This window comes from Argopecten irradians, chromosome 11, assembly GCF_041381155.1.
Source record: "Argopecten irradians isolate NY chromosome 11, Ai_NY, whole genome shotgun sequence".
NCBI classification, from domain to species: Eukaryota; Metazoa; Mollusca; class Bivalvia; order Pectinida; family Pectinidae; genus Argopecten; species Argopecten irradians.
In genome coordinates, this window is record NC_091144.1 from 25,180,615 (window position 1) to 25,200,582 (window position 19,968).

Sequence of the window (19,968 nt, forward strand, 5' to 3'; positions counted from 1 at the left end):
ATAATTATATTAAGTGCATGGCTAAAGGGAGGATAAAATGATTTGTGTTTCAAAAGAAAAAAAAAGTATTTTATTTCGATTCTTTTGACTTTCATTGTTTCAGAATAACTTAATAACGACTAGATTTATTCATATCCTTACATATATCAGTCAATCAAAATATTTAAAGTGCCCGAGAAAAAGTTTAACCGAGAAACCTTACAAAGTTATAAGGCAAATTCACGTATTATTTTTCTTGAAACGTTTCCCGTCAGGCAGTTGCCGATTAATGATACAGAAATAGATGCCTTCCCTCCATATCACATATCTATTAACAAGGAATCAAGTTTATTTTTTCGTATTTTGAAACTACTGTTGATGTTCCCCGAAAGAGAAAAAAAAGAGTGTGGCGACTACTGGTGTATATTGAAAGACTTCGGTATGCCGTTGATGTGTCTCCTTGCAGTAGTTATAACACTTTCCAATTTTATAGTGCTATCTCACTGAAGCGTACCACCAAAGACACCAAACAGAATACCTCATCAACCCGGTCACATTATCCCGAGAGCGGGCAAAACCATACATATCCCTCCCAATATTCTGGGCGTTGAGCAGAAGCCGAATCTGCAACATACATTATGTCGTGGTGCAGTCAGGATTAGGGAGTTTTACTTTCACCTTCCGTCCCAGTTCCATGATCGTACAGGGCAACTAAATTTGGGATTTTTCCTTTCTCTTTTTCCTAACTGACTTTCCTCTTCCTAACGTTTCAATTACAACTTTGTGAATATTGTATAGGCTATGGTGCCATACATAACACAAACACAACCTATATTGTTAATTTGTTCCTCTATTAACCTCCGAGTACCCAAGTTGTTAATGTCTTGTCAGTCGTCGACGTTTTGTTTGAAAGCTTGCTAACAGATTTTTCTGGAACATCTACATGCGTTGATGAGGATTTCGTATTTCAAATCAGTCGCTTGTTTATTATACAGGAGGAAGTTTATCTAGAGTTCAAATCAATCTGAACGCATGCTTCCAAACTCAAAAGTCACATTTAACACTTATTTTGATTTGGTCCAATGAATAGTTTATCAGTGTCATCTTACCAATCCAATGCAGCTAACACTTTAGAGTCTCTACAATGGCGTGCAGCAGCGTCTGTTCCAGAGGGCAGGTCACGCAGAGGTCATCTGGCATCCAATACAATATGAATCTGATGGGACATTACAAACGTTATCATCTATTGTCGCATATTATGAGCCAATTGATAACCTAGTCATGAATATTTCTATAAACTGTTGTTGAACTTTTGTAGGCATTCTCTTATATAAAGGGATAGTTATTTTCTTTTTTGTTGGTTTACTTTTTAAATAACAAGTTTATTCCACTTTTCTAAGTGAAACAAGTTCATTTTGGCAGGTTTTAAAATCTATAAGCTGTTTTAATACTTTTACCACAAATAAAGGCTACAAATAGTTTGATTTAAGGCTAATAAAAATACGTTTGTGTTTTGTTTTAATTGCTATTAAATATATATTAACACCCAGTGTGATACAAATGTAGTCTTTTAAGGACTTTGTTATCTTTTTAATTAATTCAGAAAAATGTGTATTTAATAAAACAAATATCCGGGTACCCTATGTATTTTCTTACGATTTAAGTACAATGTATCAGGGGGCTAGTAAGATTACAGCTGTTTCGAACATTCACATTAAAACACGATTATCATGCTGTAATTAATAGTTCAGACAAGGTTAGTGACCATTTAGGACAACGTCCATCATACATCATCCAAGTAGTAGCATTATCTAAGATTACAATACAGCTGATTTACTAAGCATCGCCGTACTATTGATTTTTCCTATGGCGTTGATACCCGTGTGTCTCCGGTAAAGGAGTTATTCTCAATACTCGCATATTAACGAACCATAAAGCAGTGTCATTGCTTGTATTAAAACAAACACCTGATAAAAAGCACAAATTTCATTAAACATTATTTTGATTTTGTACAATTACCTAGTAAAACATCATGTCGACCATTCAGTGCCAGGTAAGGGATCATAATGCATTTAACACATTGACTATTCTTGGCAATTTCACAAATATGTAAAAGTACTGTGCACCCAACCTTACGAGTAGACAATAGAAGGAAGAGGAAGTTGTATGATGCTAACTTGTCCACTGTCTACCGTTTTCATTTTGTCGGCGGTGTGGTTGAGCCACTCGTTGTTTCTTTTGCCGGCCAGAGTTCGATCCCTGGCTAGGAAGTGAATATCCCATGAACCCATGCTTTCTTCCATTCTAAGACTCCTTTTAATCGCTTAATAGGGCTATTTAGAATAAGCGGTATACGTATATACATACGGATACGGATAAGTATTTGAAGGGGAGCGATCATTATTCATTATTGATTTTACCATCCCTGTACTATCGTTAATTTTAAAATGTTTCAATATTAACAGAAAAGAAGTCAAAGAAATAGAAAGGTTGGAAACCCAAAATGTGACTAGCACTAGGCCTGTGGCCCCGCAACAAACTGCAACAGTGCGAGAGCCCTCCTGTGCGAGGGCATTATTGTTCGGGGAGTTGACCCCAGGGCACCCCAACCCTGGCAGCTCTCACCAAATTACCGATGTGTATATACAATTGTTGCAATGCCACAAATGTATATACACATCATACACAGCTGGGGGAATAAAATATTTGTACTGTGAAAAAAAACTGCAACAGTGGCTGGGACATCACAACCTGTATCACGCCCGTCAGTTGAACCTCATACAAGTAGCGATATATCAGATACACAAGAAAACTAAATCAAGAAAAGAACTAATAAAGGAAAACGAGAAGTTCCAAAATAAATTGTTACGTTTCTATATAGAAAAAAAATTAAAAAGAAAAAAAGGAGGCGTGATATGTTGAGGTCGAGTTCAAGTAGCTCTAGCTCTAGCGATTCCAGTAGTTCTACTGATTAACTTTGACTGGGAATTGAAATACACATATTAAATACAAAACTACATGTTGATTCTGTGTTCTTAACTTTAATTTGCAATTTATACACACATAGAAAAATCATATGAACAAAATTAAAATGATAAAAGTTATGAGAAATATTCCTACTTGAATTCTATATTTACTGTCCACCTTAGTCAATGCTCGCTCCGATGAACCACACTAATGACCAGCGTACAGTTCCGCTCCTTTACGGTTCACCCAGGTACACACATGTGCACGAGATATTGCATTATAGGTCAAACAGGTAGTTATCCAGAGACTACATTGAGCAACACACGCTAAGATATTCACAAACAATCAAATCAAATCCAAATAAGTTACGATAACATTAGTTTTATTATAGATTGAGAAAATTCATCAATTTTTGTAAATAATGATCGCTCCCCTTCAAATACTTATCCGTATACGTATGCGTATACGTATACCGCTTATTGTAAATAGCCCTAATAATAAGTTAAATGATTATTTTTTTCACAATCGATGTAAAACATTTTAGTTTTCCTATTTTAATTTTTTAGCTATTAAGATGTCGTTATTCTTGAAATAATTAGCTAACTTATATTATGAAATCCAGTGTCTTTCGCATTTTTCAAAAGAAGGAAAATAAAAAGCATAATTATGTCATGTTATTTGTATGTTCCGGCCTACATTGTTGGACTTGAGTTGTCCTGGAATAGTCTATGTTGGGAAAGAGATACCCTCACCATAAACAAGTTTAGGAACATTTAAGGGATGACGTGTAATCGAGTGGATGTGATTATTTTGTTCTATATTCCCAAATTTAGTTGGGTTTAGGAGTTATATCTTTTTAGGCCGGGATCTAGGGGGGTCTACGTGCACCCCCCCCCCCCCCCACAACTTAACGAACCAATGTTTTTTTCTGAAGCCTTATGACCCACTGATAACGAAATCGAGAGGTAACATTGTATAAACTGGGATGAACTTCCGGTTATGACGTCATCAAGATGGCCGCCATCTCGAATTTCACTAAAGATTGAAAAATAGTCATAACATTGACATTTTTCAACCGAAGAAGACAAATGAGGCATCAAAATGACCACAATAGAACAACAAATACATATCAGGACCATAAAATCCAATATATGTAGTTATTTCTACGCAGGAAATGAAAAAATCGGATTTTAAGCTCAAAAATGGTAATTTTTTTAGCAAATTTTTCATATTTGGCTTGACGCAGCAAAAAATGTTTGCCAACAGCAAACTATTATTTCTAATCAGTTATTTGACCTCTTATCAATCAGTAAAAACGACACCAACAAAAACACAATGTTAACATTGTATAAGCTCCGGTTATGACGTCATCAAGATGGCCGCCATCTCGAATTTCACTAACAATTGAAAAATAGTCATAACATTAACATTTTCCAACCGAAGTAGACAAATGAGGTATCAAAATGATCATAATAGAACATCAAATTCATATCAGGACCACATAATTCAATATATGTAGTGATTTCTAGGTAGGAAATGAAAAATTCGGATTTTAAGCTCAAAAATGATAATTTTTAGCAAATTTTTCATATTTGGCTTGACGCAGCAAAAATGTTTACCAACAGCAAACTATTATTCGTAAACAGTTATTTGACCTCTAATCTCTCAGTAAAACAATAAAATATATAGAGATACAAAAAAGAATTATTGTTATACCATCATTAAGTTTACAAAACATCACCGGGTGGGTATACTGGGTATATGCTATTTTTCTAACTCCAAACCGCTGACACTACAGTTTCCTGGTGTATTACAAGTTCCTTAAATAAGTTTGACTATTGGCGATTTATAAGTAGGAAACATGAATGTAAAGTTGACAGAATATCTAGCCTCGGGTAGGACAAGTCACAGTTTCGTTTATTTCCTATGCATATTATTAGCAAAATGTCAGATAGTTACCACAATGTCACATATTTCTTTCACTGGTTCTCAATTATAACCATTATCATTGTGCGTGCTTTCCCACCTCACTGCACTATCCTCTGACATGACTCGGCATGTCTGGTAGCTGGTTCATGCAGTCCAAATCAGAGTAATCGAGATATCAGTATCCAATTCGTCGAAAGCCAGGGCGTCGTCTTCGATGTCGATGAGATGATGTGACACTACATTACCAGTGGTGTTCTAGCCTGTCATCTTTCATAGGCCCATCCATGGCCAGAGTTTATATCAGGAACAACAGGTTCAGGGATGTGGGATCTAACACATCCTTCAGATTCTAACACAGATTCTTCGAATGGTGTGGAATGATCTTGATGAATCAGAGAATTGTTGTTTTTGTTGGTGTGTTTTTATGCTTGATAAGAGGTTTCTAAATATAAAAAATTTTGATAGCCAGTTCAAATGTAATAGGACGGTGATAAAAAGACATTGTGACACATGGAACCGTTGCAAGGACTCACGATGTTCTGTCGCTAATGGTATTCAGGGACATAACAACAACAACGCTACAAACAGACGGCAGCTGTTATAACAACAAGCAGAGAGCAGAAAGCCGGCAATAAACCGTTTATCTTTTTTATGGTCCTAACAGCCTTTATAGCAGGACATCAGAATTTACATGCTCGCTCCACTGCATGATGGTAAAAGGTGATTAAAAGTGAGTCCCTTTGACTTCATCTTTTGGAGAGGTGTTTGCGTGGTACTTTCGACCAGCTTGAGCCGTATAGAATGTATTACTGTAGTTCATGGTAGTTTGTCTGATACGACGAATGTCCTCTCCATCACATCCTTTCGTTACTATTACAGAAAAATGGCCGAAAACAAAACATAAAACGTAGGAATAAATCATTGTAAAAGATTAATAATTGACAATAAAAACCAAAATCAAAGTTTCATAACAACAAATCAACTAACGGTAGCTCACACTTTATCAAGTCTCCCGTAACATCGTTATTTATAATCCTATAAGTTGGGTTTTCGCCGCGGTTTCTTGTTTCTGTTCTCGGCACAAGGAAAAACAATGTCTATAATCATTTAAGTTTCTTTTACTGCATATTTATCAACATTCGTGGATAGGAAGACCTAAAAGTGGTTGTTCCTAGTTAGAGCTTAGCATAAAGTGAGTGGGACGACTGGTTTGCCCGGATACGCACACATCTTACACACACAAACACTTCATATACGGGGCAGCTGTTACAATGTAAAAGAACATAATTCTGATTAACCTGTAAAACAGCCAACCATTGGCTGTTACACTTTGGATAGTATCATTTGCCGTAGATGTGATCCTAAGTGCACCTCATAGTATGATATATTGATTTAGCACTTTAAAGTCAACAAGGCTCCATTTTATTCAGATAGCATACATGTTACATGAAGAAGATTAATTAATCAGACTTGATTTACATACTGTGACAAATACACAACTACGCGTCAGCGTCTCGATCTTCGTGTTAACCAAAGAAAGAACGGACCAGAATAATACATCAGCACTTTCTGTTTATTTTCTTTCTGATTCCTGTATATAAGAGACGTTTTTGTTTAGTCAACAAACCTAACGTCGTGAACATATCACTAGACAATATTGGTGTTGGCGATACATACTCTACTAGAATACGTCTGATAATGGCTCTTGCAGACATCAGCATGTAAATTTGAAAAGAGTTTCCCAGACGCTGTAATTGGGAACATCCCGCTGTTAATTTAATTGGGTCTGTGTCTCTAGAACGCTTGTCTCTTCAGCTCTAGTTATAGTACATCAGGGGCACACGATTCGGAATTTTGTTTTACTGTTAAAGTAAAAAAAACCAGGCAAAACCGTGAAAAAAAAAGATCATCATGGCTCGCTCAAAAACTCGATGTTATCAACGACGTCACAATAGAAACGTCAACGTAGAAAAAAATAATACATTGGAAAAATAATGGAATAGTACGTTTAAACGTATTTTATATTATCATGTTGTCTGAAAAAATAGTTATAAGCATTGATGTCACTATTTTTTTAACTTCGTCGTGTTACGAAAAAAAATGTTTGCAAACAAAATTTTGTACATGCCCCGATGAAGTTAAAAATAGTGACATCAATGTTTTTATATAATAATGAAAAAATGGAAGATAGAGAAATATATAAATATACTGCATGTCAGAATGGATGTCGAATGAAAATCCATCTTTGGATTAAGCATAATATACATGTATAAACTATTAAATGATTTTATTTTTTTCCCGATTTTATGAAAAATATAACAATATTTACACCATACATATCTCTATTGAACTATCAATGTTAAAATTGTACATCTCGGGTTATCTTAATCACTAATGAAGAATATGTCAATATTTAATATTTTAGATTTACAAAAAAAAAAAAAAAAAAAAAAATCTACATAAGGGATGTGAATTAACCATTTCGCTTTTCGGTTATATGGTAGCATTAGCTTCATCGACTTGTCTCTTAAATAAATATCTACATACATATCTACATAGATGATAAAGTAAAGCTTAGAATAAAAAAGTAATCATAATCATAGCAGCAAGTATTTGCCCACATAATAGCGAAAAATGAGATAAATGGTAGACACCCGAAAAACATCAATATATCAATAAAGACATTTTATATGCATAAACTTATTTACTAAAACATCCGTCACACATGTATCACTCTGTTTTATACGTTCTGTATAATGTTACAATGAAATGCTTACGTCTGATAGACACAGGCTACATGATACGGCGTGGGGTTTCATGTGATAGGTTCAGCCCAAATAGTGATTTATTGTGACATGAATTAGCTCTCTCTGGCGTCTGATATTATAAAGGAAGTTATAATATAGTCTTACATTGTGACACGCTATGTTTAGAAACCATTACAAAATGGAAACTGATATTGTCTTTTTATTGTCCGACAGGCAGGAACAAAATATATTACATTGTCTTAATAACCTATCCTGCCATCGACATCTTTTGTCTAGAAAATACGTTTTATGAACGGGATATTGTATTGTATTTGTTCGGCAATGTTACATATGTAAAGAAATTTTAAATGTTTCAATTGTAAATATAATAAACATCTTAATTCCATTGGGGTTTATTACTTAATGAACACTACTAAAGGCATCGTAATCAGAAACATTTAATTTTAATTGCTTAGCAACATATGGCTAACATAACTTATCATATTAAACAGAAAACATGCATTCTAGACTTTTCCTATGACTTATTTTTTCCCCAATATGATTTTTAGAAAAGAATGAAAAATTATAGGAAATATCCTAAAATGTTACATGTCGCATTCTACACAATAACTAAACTACAACGATTTCATGGTTTAGGCCAATTTAAAATATTTCTAATGTATTATTGTTTGATAGAGCGTGAGCCTCGTAACTGCCTAGACTATTTATGAGAGACAATGTTATCTACAATACCTTCACCGACAGACGTATTTATTTATTACTTCTGTATGAACGATAACCACTGAACAATTGCATATTCAGCATATCAGTTGTAAGGATATACGCTATACATCCCTATATAGCAATGTCAGCTAAGAAGAAAGACGTGTAATTATACTTGTATGTTACACTTACACCATATTTCAAATGAAGTATTGATTGAAACTCGTCACATTTTGTTAATATTGATAATATGTTATTGTCTGTTTTGCAATGAGAGAATAAATGATGTTTGAGAATGATCATACATTTTCAAGCTGAAAATGAAATGAATATGTTCAAGAAAGGAAATTATTATTTCGCAGTCATTCAGATCGCTGATGGTTGTTTTTTTTTTTTTTTTTTTTTTTTTTTTTTTTTATGATGTTGTTATTGTTGTTTCTATCCTTTCTATGAATTACCCCTCGTGTAAGTGACTTTATTGTAAGTCATTTGATATTTTACCTTTCTTACAATGTTATTGTTTTATTTCATTACTGACATTTCTTAGCATAATTGCCATTAGATAAATGCTCATTACTTGAACACATAATTGTTTTCTGTTAGCATAAAATAAAGCAAAATTTAAATGTGTGCCTCTCGAACTTATTATTATTAGCCTGTATTAGTTAATTAAGCTATAAAATTTAGAAAAAAAACCATGGCATAACTATCGTAAATTAAAAATGACTTTCTTTCTAATTTACCACATAACGCGTGTATATGATATTCGTACAAGGATATACTTGATAAGCAAACTTTAGTTATACGTACGTACCAATACAACCTCTTTGGTATCTATATGGTTTGGAAAACGGTTTTGAACTGAATGAAGGCGTAGATAAATGTGAAAATGTTGGCTACGACTATAGCTTTGCAAACATTAGATTTTAATGGCAGACATCAACTGAGATCAATATACACATTACCTATCGTTATCAACTATCATAAGGCATTTCAAAATGTGAGACCTACAATATCGAGATAGATTACTCTCACAGCGGCAAATGTCTTTTAGATTTATAGACTATTTTTTAAGATATAAATGAAGCGTCATCTCAGCTATAGCGTCATCCAGACCAATTATATGTAATGATTGTGTAATGTCAGCTTACATTCATCTAACAGAGGTAGAATTGTCCTTTAAAAGGAATTCGGCTGCTCTGGTACTAAAAGACTTTAGTTTGTCTCACCAGAGCCTGTATACAAACTAAATGAGTTTGATACGTTTTGAATAACGGTTTATATGTTGCTATATGCTGCGCTCTCTGATATTGATGAGCCTCGTCACCGGCTGGAACCAGTCAGCGAATTTCAAGTTGTTTGAGCGATATATATTACATTCAACAGTCAGCCAGAGTCATTTAAGTGTAAAATCAGGATTTAGAAATAAGTAAGCTGTGGGGTAACAAGAGAAAAAAACCACCGGCCCATGATTACTTGGTTGATTTAATTCCCTACACCAACATTTGTCTTTTTTTAAGTAATTTTTTTCCCTTCTTTTTTTGTAAGATGTATGGATATGGAGGAAAATCACATATTCCGGAGACAATCCTCCAAACTGCACTGAGTGGACGTATTCCGTTCCTGTGTGAAGGGTTTCGATATCCCGACAGTTGACTACTCATCAACCGTTGACTTCTATAATGGCTACGTACTGACATTTATGTAAATTATTAAGTTAAGCGTCTGTCGCTGTAAGGTCGGTTCTGTACTCTGTACCAAAGCATACTTAAGAAGTGGTAGCTTCTGTTCCTACTCAGCGCTCAGCATAAAGGGAGTGTGACGACTGGTTCGCCTGGCTGTTGTCAATATGTGAACGGAGTGGAGTGGTCTGTGTCTCTAGAAGCTGTGGGATGACATTATGATAAGATTCCAGATATGATCCTCATCATTTGAACAATACTTGGTGTTTAATCGTGTATATATATATATGTATAATTAACACAAAAAATAATATGAGACAATTTATTTTGCTTTGTGTCAAAGCACAATTAGTGCTTCATGCCATATAGGACATAATGCCAGGGAATTTTTTCGGGATGCAATTAATTATTTTTAATATTTTTATCTTGAAGTGAAATTAGAAGCTCAAACTTTTCAATGATGGTAATAGTGTAAATGGATTCTATAATGTTGGTTTACTCAACCATACGCGACAAGCTCTTTCTAGCTTTAGTTAAAAAAGGAGTTAATCTGTTCTCACAATTTTTTTGTGATCTTTTGCATATTGATTTCACAGTTGTGATATATAAACGATGAAAATTGGCATGATTAACTGTGTTTAAACTTTTAAATTGCAGTATTAAAGATTATTATAACATATTGGAATTATTTTACAAAGTATAGAACGAATAAACTCTTCTGCAATGATTATAATACTACTAGTATATAACTGATTTACCATCACTGGCGTTCCTAGAAGATCTTAACGAATATGACACGGTAATATTTAGCTAAACATCCTGTCATCTGAACAACTCTCTTTCAGTGAGCTGGACTTTCAATAAAAACAGATTTCTTATCAAAATCAACGGAATACCTTAACTAACGGTGATTCAGTTCATATCTTCTCCCGCCATTACGAGGGATACTCTAAATACCTAATATTCCATTATATTACACATTTTGTTACACGAGATGTTAAAGCCTTCAAATGCATATGCATTAAACTCGAAGTAGCTACTTTAAAAAACAGTAACAGACAGCAGAATAGGAACACAACCATTGCTATATATAATCTGGTGTAATGCTTAAAATACCAACCAAAAATGACTTCATGTTTCGCATGTTTTTTTTCTGGAACAACTCTTGTTGGTTTTATTTTAAATAAAATAAATCATTCTGCAAATTCAAGTTAAAGATGCTCGAACACCAACAGCACATAAATGGTATTTATCATTTGGACAATAATTGATGTTTAATTGTGTGTATATATGTCTATTAAATACATTTTTTTTTTTTTTTTTTTTTTTGCTTTTGCTATCTGCACAATCAGTACCTACCTCATTCCATATAGGCATAGTGTCATACTTTGATATTTTTCGAGATGCAATTAATCATTTTAAATACTTTTGCTTGTTAAGACCATTTTTTGGCTTAAAATTTACTTTATCAGCCAAAAATGGCGTCGCCGTTTGTAATGTGATTGGCTGAGATGACGGCGTAATGATTTCAATGGATAAAAGAGTCCCAAAATGAATTTTGAATATTGTCGAGATTATCTTTCGTACATTCGCGGTTTATTTCGAGTACACTCAGATTTTTGTGTTAAATCTCCATAACATAAAAAAAATCTATTCAAGTTAAACCTTATAATTCAATTTAATATTCAAGTTAATCCACAAGAAAAATAAGAAGCTTAAACTTTGCAATGATGGTTATAGCGTTAAGTGACTTTTGTAACTGAAGAAAAAAGCTAATTCGTCTGCTCCTGTATTTTGATAGATGAAAATTACGATTCGTCGGCGGTGTAGCATGTTTAAGATTAAGTGCTATGACATTTCTGTTTGTCAATGTAAGTAGATTATTGGAGATACAGTGGGGATTGATGGCAATGAGTCCTTCAATTGTTCATTTCTTCGATAATATTCTGTGTCAGTAATGCCTCCTCAGTCAGACTACATTACACAGGTAAAGTATCTTTATGAAACTTCAGGTCAATTTCAAAATCAATTTTACATTGTGTAATTCACTGAGTAAGTATGTTGACAATCCCGTGTCGGTTATCATGATATATAACTTAAAGGATAAAGAAACAGTTTTTCATTTTAGACAAAATTCACCTAAAAATTACCGATATTTTTTTACCTTGAATTGACAGGGGGTTCTGAACTCATTTTTAGATCTTAATTAGATGAATTTCAGAACATTATATATTTAGGTCAAATTAACCTCAACCATTTTGCCTGTATAGATAAATTTTGCTGAAGTTCCTCTGAAAGAAACCCTTTCATACGTGATATTATTCAACTTCATCTTTGTAATCATACTTCAGAAGGAATGGAATGAGAATGAGATAAAAGGTTTTTAGGTTATGGGAACTAATTATAACTTGTTGTATCGCAGATGTAAACGTAACAGTCACAGATAAAGTTTTCTTATGTAAACAGACTTTATCTTTATCGCAATTTCGATATCTGTGGGATATCTTGAGGACTCTCGTACCGAAGATGCAGGACGCATGCACGATATGCAATCGGAAATTGACGAACTGAAATCTGAAAACAATCGTCTATGGACATTATGTGATCGCACTGGTGATGCTGCCACCGTGAACTCTGAAATTGATCCATTTCTTGGTAGTGTAAACATAGGTTCAGAAGGTTCAGAAGCGACTGAGTTTGGACTTAGTAACTATGTCGTAAACAATACTCCCGGAGCAGTGGATGCTGTGGAAGAAGATGTGATCTGGAATGACGAGGCAGACGTACCATGATATGGAGGGAAGACTGACCAGAGACAGACCAAACGTAACGGTGGGAAGGACACACCTTCTACACACAGGATTTCAAAACGTGTTGGTTAGTAAATTTTGTATCCAATGTAATATCCCCTGGTATCAGTTTTTAATGTGCTAAGCAATGCCATATGGATTTCTTTTAGCTCCAAAATATATTATTATCGATAAATCTAAAATTCTTTAAAGCTATTTAACATAATTTCTGACATTTTTCATTGGTTTCAAAGTAAAAAAAATAGTCCATACTTGTTGTTTGCATAATTGTATGTACTCTTTTGTACCTTTACAAATCCAACAAATATTGCTTCTCTACATATATTGGCCCTATATGCTGTGTTGTACCTATTCTAGTTCTGATGTTATTAAAGCTACAGTTTTAAAAGTAACCATGTGTAGCTAAATATAATATTAAACTTTAATTTCTAGTAGCATCTCAATTCATTATTATGATCTAAAACCAAAATTGCAAATACGGAGTAGACGGTTCCATCGATGCATTATTTGCGATGCTTTCTACATTACAGTGGTTAGAGAGCCAGTGGCTTTTCATGCAAACATTGGCCATTCCATTACTTCGCCTTCAAGCAGTCAGGAGGTCGTTTTTGGTAATATTGTCACAAACACCGGGAATAGCTACTCCTCGCATACGGGGACTTTTGCCAGCAGACAGGTATCACTGGATTGTAGTGACGTCACGAACCATTTCGTGGATTCCCATTTGATGAAGAAGTTCTGGTCTTGATTCCAGTTCTGGTCTTGCCGTCGTACATGTCGATATCGGGGACGAAGTCTGGGTGGCAATCGGTAACCATGAAAGTGGGGAAATAATTCACGAATGGAGCATGTTTTCAGGCTTTATACTTTCTGAATAGCATTAAATTGTGGAATACATTGATTTTTGAATTGTCTTCCTTTTTCATAAAGTAAAAAGTATTAAGTACAACTGTTGACCTCATCATGTTTGAAAACAAAAGAAAAAGAAAAAGTGTTTTGGATATTTTTTGAAGTTTTATTTGGCTTAATTTATCGAAGAAGTTTTATTGGAATTTCTTCATCTTATTGAAATAAGCTGTTTAAATATCAAGAGTACCAGTAATTATCTTAAAACAACAATGTTATTTTCCTTAAAAATATTCTAGGATTGAAACACCTTTGCATTTCTTCGCGGACACGAAGTCGACTAAAAACTAATCAAATTGTGATCAATAGAACGCTGAAAAATACTTTATGATTAAGAAAGTTTGAGAGCAAACTTACTAAGAATTAGTTAGAATCTCAAAAGATTACATAAAGAGAAAGAAAAAAAGAAGAAAAAAAACGTATTTTACTTCGATAAAATATTTCTTGCTCATTGGAAGTTGGCCAGAGATTCAGAGTTTTTTTCAGTTTCTAAACATGGTTGTGACTGTTTGACTTGCTTTCAACATTTTCACCCAGATAGATCGGGTGAATTACAAGATTCATAACATAGTGAATGAAAACTTTCGGCAAGAGAGAATGAAATGGCTATCGACATGTGGCTAAAAAAGGTTTTTCTTCGAAGAGGTGTCATACCTGCAGGACAGACGTTAGATTTGTGGTTACACCATTGCATGACATTAACTTTCCCTTTTCCTAAACGTCTTTTTAGTTTTACGCACGGCGCAAGGCGCATGACGACGGACGAAACACGATCGCAACTTGTCACCATAATCTTTGGTCACAAAACAAAAAGATGTAAAATGTTGCTCTTTGGCAGCATATATGTACTTCACTAAAATGCACTGTAAAATGGGTTACAATTTCTGCTATAATAAGCAGCCACAACACTAATATATCAGAAAGCAATATTTTCCAAAAGTGTCATATTGCCTACCAAAAATATATCAACATTGATTGTGCAATACTAATGTTCCCGAACTAAGTACTTTTACAGTGATTATGTAAGGTCGCTGTTGTAAACAAAACTGTTGTATTATACTTACTTTAATGCAGCCATACTTGATTGCGATAGGTAACGTATATTATGGGAATTCTCTGTCGACATGACAGATGTTTTTGTCATAATCAGAGATAACATATCGAAGGTTATGAATAGTCTTTAACACTTCTAACAATATGGACGTGATATTTATATTCCTTCTTTGTGTTCCATTCGGGATAACTATAGGATACCAGGAGGGTTCGGAGCCAGGTTCCAACATGTCCCCAGACGACGTAAATATTAGACTCTTAACTTTGATTTCTGACCTTGAGAGCCGTGTGAAAAGCCTTGAAGAATCCCGTACTGAAGAAACAGGACGTATGCGTGATATGCAATCTGAAATTGACGAACTCAAATCTGAAAACAACCGTCTATGGCAGCTATGTGGTCGCGCTGGTGCGGACGCTATAGCGAAATTTGAAAATCATTCATCACTATTTCATCATCGGCTGGATGATGAAGAATTAGTTTCATCTGCAAATGTGATCGAAAAGAAAAACATCGAAAGCAGAGAAACTGAACTAGATGTACCAATGGAGACAAGGCGAAGTCTGTTTAGACGGCGCAGTTGGAAGGTACCCTCTTTGGCACAAAGGTTTTCTAAACGTGTGTGTAAGTAAATCTCGTATTCATTCATCCAATAGGTTTTTCGTTATATCTTGATTGTCATTTTTTATATATTGTTCAAATCATGTATAAAATATATATTTATATATTTAGACTGATTTGTCCTGCTTTGCTTACACTGACCAAAACTTGAGATGTACTGTAAACATACTTATTTTAGCGGTGGGTATATTTTAGTGTTTTCACGCTGTGTTTGAAGCTTTAATGAACAAATATCTTCCCTGATGGTTAAGTATTCATTGTGACATCATTAATAATTTCTTAATGAAACGCCTTGACTAGACTGGTTCGCGCCTCAGTTAACTCCCTTGCGGAAGCTACTCAGTGATCGGAGCACAGCCTGGAGAGCACAGCAGAGAGTTGAGGACTAGGGGAACGGAACCAGTCTGCGTCTTGACGTGACTTTCGTTCACAAATATAAATATTGAAACCTACTTGCAAGGGTAGATAACTCTACAGTAATCGAAACTGGAATGTGATATCCCGATACCCTAGGTAGAAAGATCAACCAACTTATTATTTGGTTTGGTTATCGTATGCATGTATAGTTGGTTGCTGGAATTATGTAATACATTGTAATTGTTTTACTTTATGAGGTATAATAATATATTGGTGCTCGACCAGAAAACTGAAATGACACAACACGTCATCTCTAATTAAATCCTAGTTTACTGCATTCTAGATACTCCAGAGAAAAAGCAACACAGTCAACCATAGTGTAACGTTATTAATTCCTTTGATATACATCAAAAGATCAAATTACGTGTGTCTCCTGTTGCCTCCAATTTTACTATGATAAAGTCCAGGGGCATCCTCGATACTCCAGGGGTTCCGTTCACTTAAATCCCTACACCCTTGGACTATCTCATGGTAAAACTGGAGGCAGCGCAGAGGAAAAAATCTCAACCGATCACAGGCCAGCAAAATATTCCTTGGAAGACGACAAAGAAAGCAACACCAAACTCCAAAGCCACACAGTCAACCACAGTGTACTGTTTTACGACTCTTTTGATGTGCCTTAAAGGACTAAATTACCTGTTCTGTTCTGTTGCCTCCAGTTTTACCATGAGATAGTCCAGGGGTGTAGAGATCGTAAGTGATCGGAATCTCTGGAGTATCGAAGATGGTCCGGGGGTGGCTGCAATGTCAGTGAAAGTAACCCCTGGAGTATCGAGGATCCTTCAATGCATGCATTCTGCATTGTATGTGTCTACCTTCAACATATATATTTACACTTGCTAGGCTTGGTCACTATACGCTAATACTAGCCGATTTTGTTTACCATAACTGCATGGTAACATTGAACTTTGAACTTGCGTAAGGAAATGTTCTGTGCAACGTAAAAGGACTACTTTTTTAAAAAAGAAACACATGGCTTTGTTTACATTTTGACGCAACATTACGTGTATATTGTTGTTTTTCATAGAATTTTGGAAAAAAGTAAACAATATATACATGTTTTATATATTTATATATGATTCAAACAATTTTTAAATTAACAATTGTATAAAGAAACGGAAAAATATCCCGACCGGGGCGACGTGCTTTCATTTTTGTTAAAAATGATGGGTGTCAAATGTAAACATTACCTCTGTGCCTATGTTGCGTCCTACGATCGAGTCTCTTTGGGGGTAGACGGGTGGTGAGACCCTAGTAGATAGAGTCATATTAATAAATAACATATCCTCATGTATCTTTGGTTAACTTTGAGTAATATTACATCATGTTGATATTATAAAACATGCACCGCTACTAATCCGACGTGTGATATCATTGACAGTTTCAGGGTCATCCACAAATACAGTGGTATCCATCGAACACAAGTGAAAATTTGTTGTTATCTATCGATGGGCAATATGGATTCTATAGCGTAGATTATATACATCACCATGGCTCCCAAGGAATTAAGAACGTCTCTCAAGTCGAGTATACGACCTAATATCAAAGCACATTGAGCTACTTGAAAAGACGCGTATTCTTTCCACAACTCTCTCGGCAAACCTCCGAGGAGTGTTAAGCGTGCGTCAGCTTCGCGCTCGCGCACACTAACCGTCACCGAGAGTCACACGATAGGTGGGTCGCGTGTTACAAATTCTTTATGTTATTACGCTATATATTAACTTTTAGCAAAATTGAATATATATTTAAAGTTCTGATCTGATTAAATAAAATTATCTCTGAAATTTACTTTGTTTGTCATGTTTATTTTACACTAAAATATTGAACTTTTTTGTCGTCGCGGATGAATAATTCTACCTTACGTGAAGCGTCATCATTCGCTGTTCAATTGAGTAAGCTCCTCCCACTTTTGACCGACTTTCATTGAATAATTACGTCACTTTCAAATGACGATTTTATTGCATAAAATATAAATAAAAAGTCGTGTGAGTGTAAATATAGGGATTGGATTTCGTTTTTATGTTAACCATGCTTGTATGGAGCAATTCCTCTAAGAATATATTCAATATGGGGCGCTAACGCGCCCCATAGAATATATTCTTAGAGGAATTGCTCCATACAAGCATGGTTAACATAAAAACGAAATCCAATCCCTATATGGAGTGTTAATGGCAATAGAATAGGACTGTACTATCTTAAATGTAGAAATATATGTGAAGTTGACACAAATTCATACAATATTGCCCATGTTTGTTACAGCGGTTACAAAACCGGTAGCCTTTCATGCAAACCTTGGACAAACTATCGCTTCAGTTACTATCAACCAGGAGCTTGCATTCGGTAATGTAATCACGAACAACGGCAACGGGTACTCTCCACATACGGGTACTTTTACCTGCCAGCAGGCCGGTACCTACGTCTTCTCCTGGAATATTATGACGTCACGGAACTACATTATTGAATCCCATTTGGTGAAGAATGGCCAAATCGTGGCATCTACTGTGTCTGGGAATTATGGTGGCTGATTACGGCCATCTCGTGTTGTTTGTGTTGTCGCCTTGTCGTGTTGTCGCCTTGTCGAGTTGTCGCGGTCTCAAACTGCGACAACCCGAGATTTAACAGTTAAAATGTCGACTTGTCGCGTTTTTGAACCGCGACAAGTCGACAACACGACAACACGACAAGTCGAAAACACGACAAGTCGACATTTCAAACACGCTAATTAGCGCGTACAGAATCTCGTGTTGTCGCGGTAAAATGTCGACTTGTCGTGTTGTCGAGTTGTCGACTTGTCGTGTTGTCGCCTTGTCGTGTTGTCGACTTGTCGTGTTGTCGAGTTGTCGACTTGTCGCCTTCCTGTTACACATGCGCAAATCATATGAAATAGCCACTATCTTTGAATATAGAAAACTGAAGTCAATGCTTGTGTATGGTGGCATATGTCTGCCATCGATTTGCCGACTTACGACTTAATAATGTCGACATCGTTAAGGCATTAAGTCGACATCATATCGGAAGATGTCGACATAAACAGAAGAATATGTCGACTTACCACATGTACATGCCCACATAATGATTCCAAGATATTTATGTAGACAGTCGGTAACTCGGCGATTTATGTGTTTATGCTCGGGTGTGACACCGACTTGTCAGTTATTGATGTCGACATCTAAACTAAAAGATGTCGACATCTGGTCTTGAAAGTGGAAATCAAAGGCCACCCTTTCATAGAGCACTGTGTATATGCAGCAAAAGCCATACAACAGAGATCGACGTTGATTTTGTTAATTAAAGTTTTTATTTATTTGATTTCAAAAAAAAAAAAATTGTGATCCTGCACATCCCGGCCATGAAACTGTAGCCTGCGTGTACGTAGCTGTTAGCCCGAGCTAAGGAAGTGTACAACGAATTATTAATATATATAACCTTGGGTTGAAAATTCGTTTCAAAGCTGTGTGTGTGTTTTTGTTGATTGGAATTCGTACCAAGTCCATGTAGTACATACCGTACTATACTATATTAAAAGAATGAATGAAAAAAAAATAAAAAATAAAAAGATTTTTTTTATGTTGTATTTTCTTGTGAATCCCGAAAAATACCAGCTTACCTAATTAAAAGTCCATAACGGCTCACAGTATAAGGTACACAATACACATTGGAAACCCAGCTTTACATGGTTAGTCTTGGCCCTTTCCATATATAAATTAGAACATAAATATAATTTACATCCCTCGATACACGTTATATAAAGGATATTTTTGTTACGGTCCTTAAATGGTCAGATTTCAACCTTTGGGCTAATAATTCCTCCCAGGACAGGCGGTTTTAAAAACTCCCAACTCGCGATACAGCTTCCTGCATCTAATCAGTTTCGTAGTAAAAACATTCGTTCTTCTTGTAAGTCAAACGCTAGTAAAATAAAAAGTCACTGGTCTTATACCTCCATTCATGTGCCATGGGCCGGAATATTACAAATTGTGTTTTATGGGTAACTATTGATCACGGTGAATTTTGTGTTTCTACTTCCGAATATGGTGATAGTTTGCTTGCCATTTCTTCGGAGAAATTGATTTATTTGAAAATATTTAGACTCCAAAATGTTATTAATATTGCATGCATATCATTTTGACTTGCAC

General features: G+C 35.1%; 1 protein-coding gene across 1 annotated transcript; it reads left to right on the top strand.

The window, feature by feature from the left end:
* Positions 1–14,927: 14,927 nt before the first annotated feature.
* LOC138334499 (uncharacterized) lies at positions 14,928–18,357 on the top strand. The gene is made up of 2 exons (XM_069283157.1): positions 14,928–15,418; positions 18,092–18,357. Exons 1-2 carry the CDS (start codon positions 14,941–14,943, stop codon positions 18,355–18,357), a joined length of 744 nt encoding a protein of 247 aa, XP_069139258.1. The 5' UTR covers positions 14,928–14,940.
* The last annotated feature ends 1,611 nt before the right edge of the window (positions 18,358–19,968 follow it).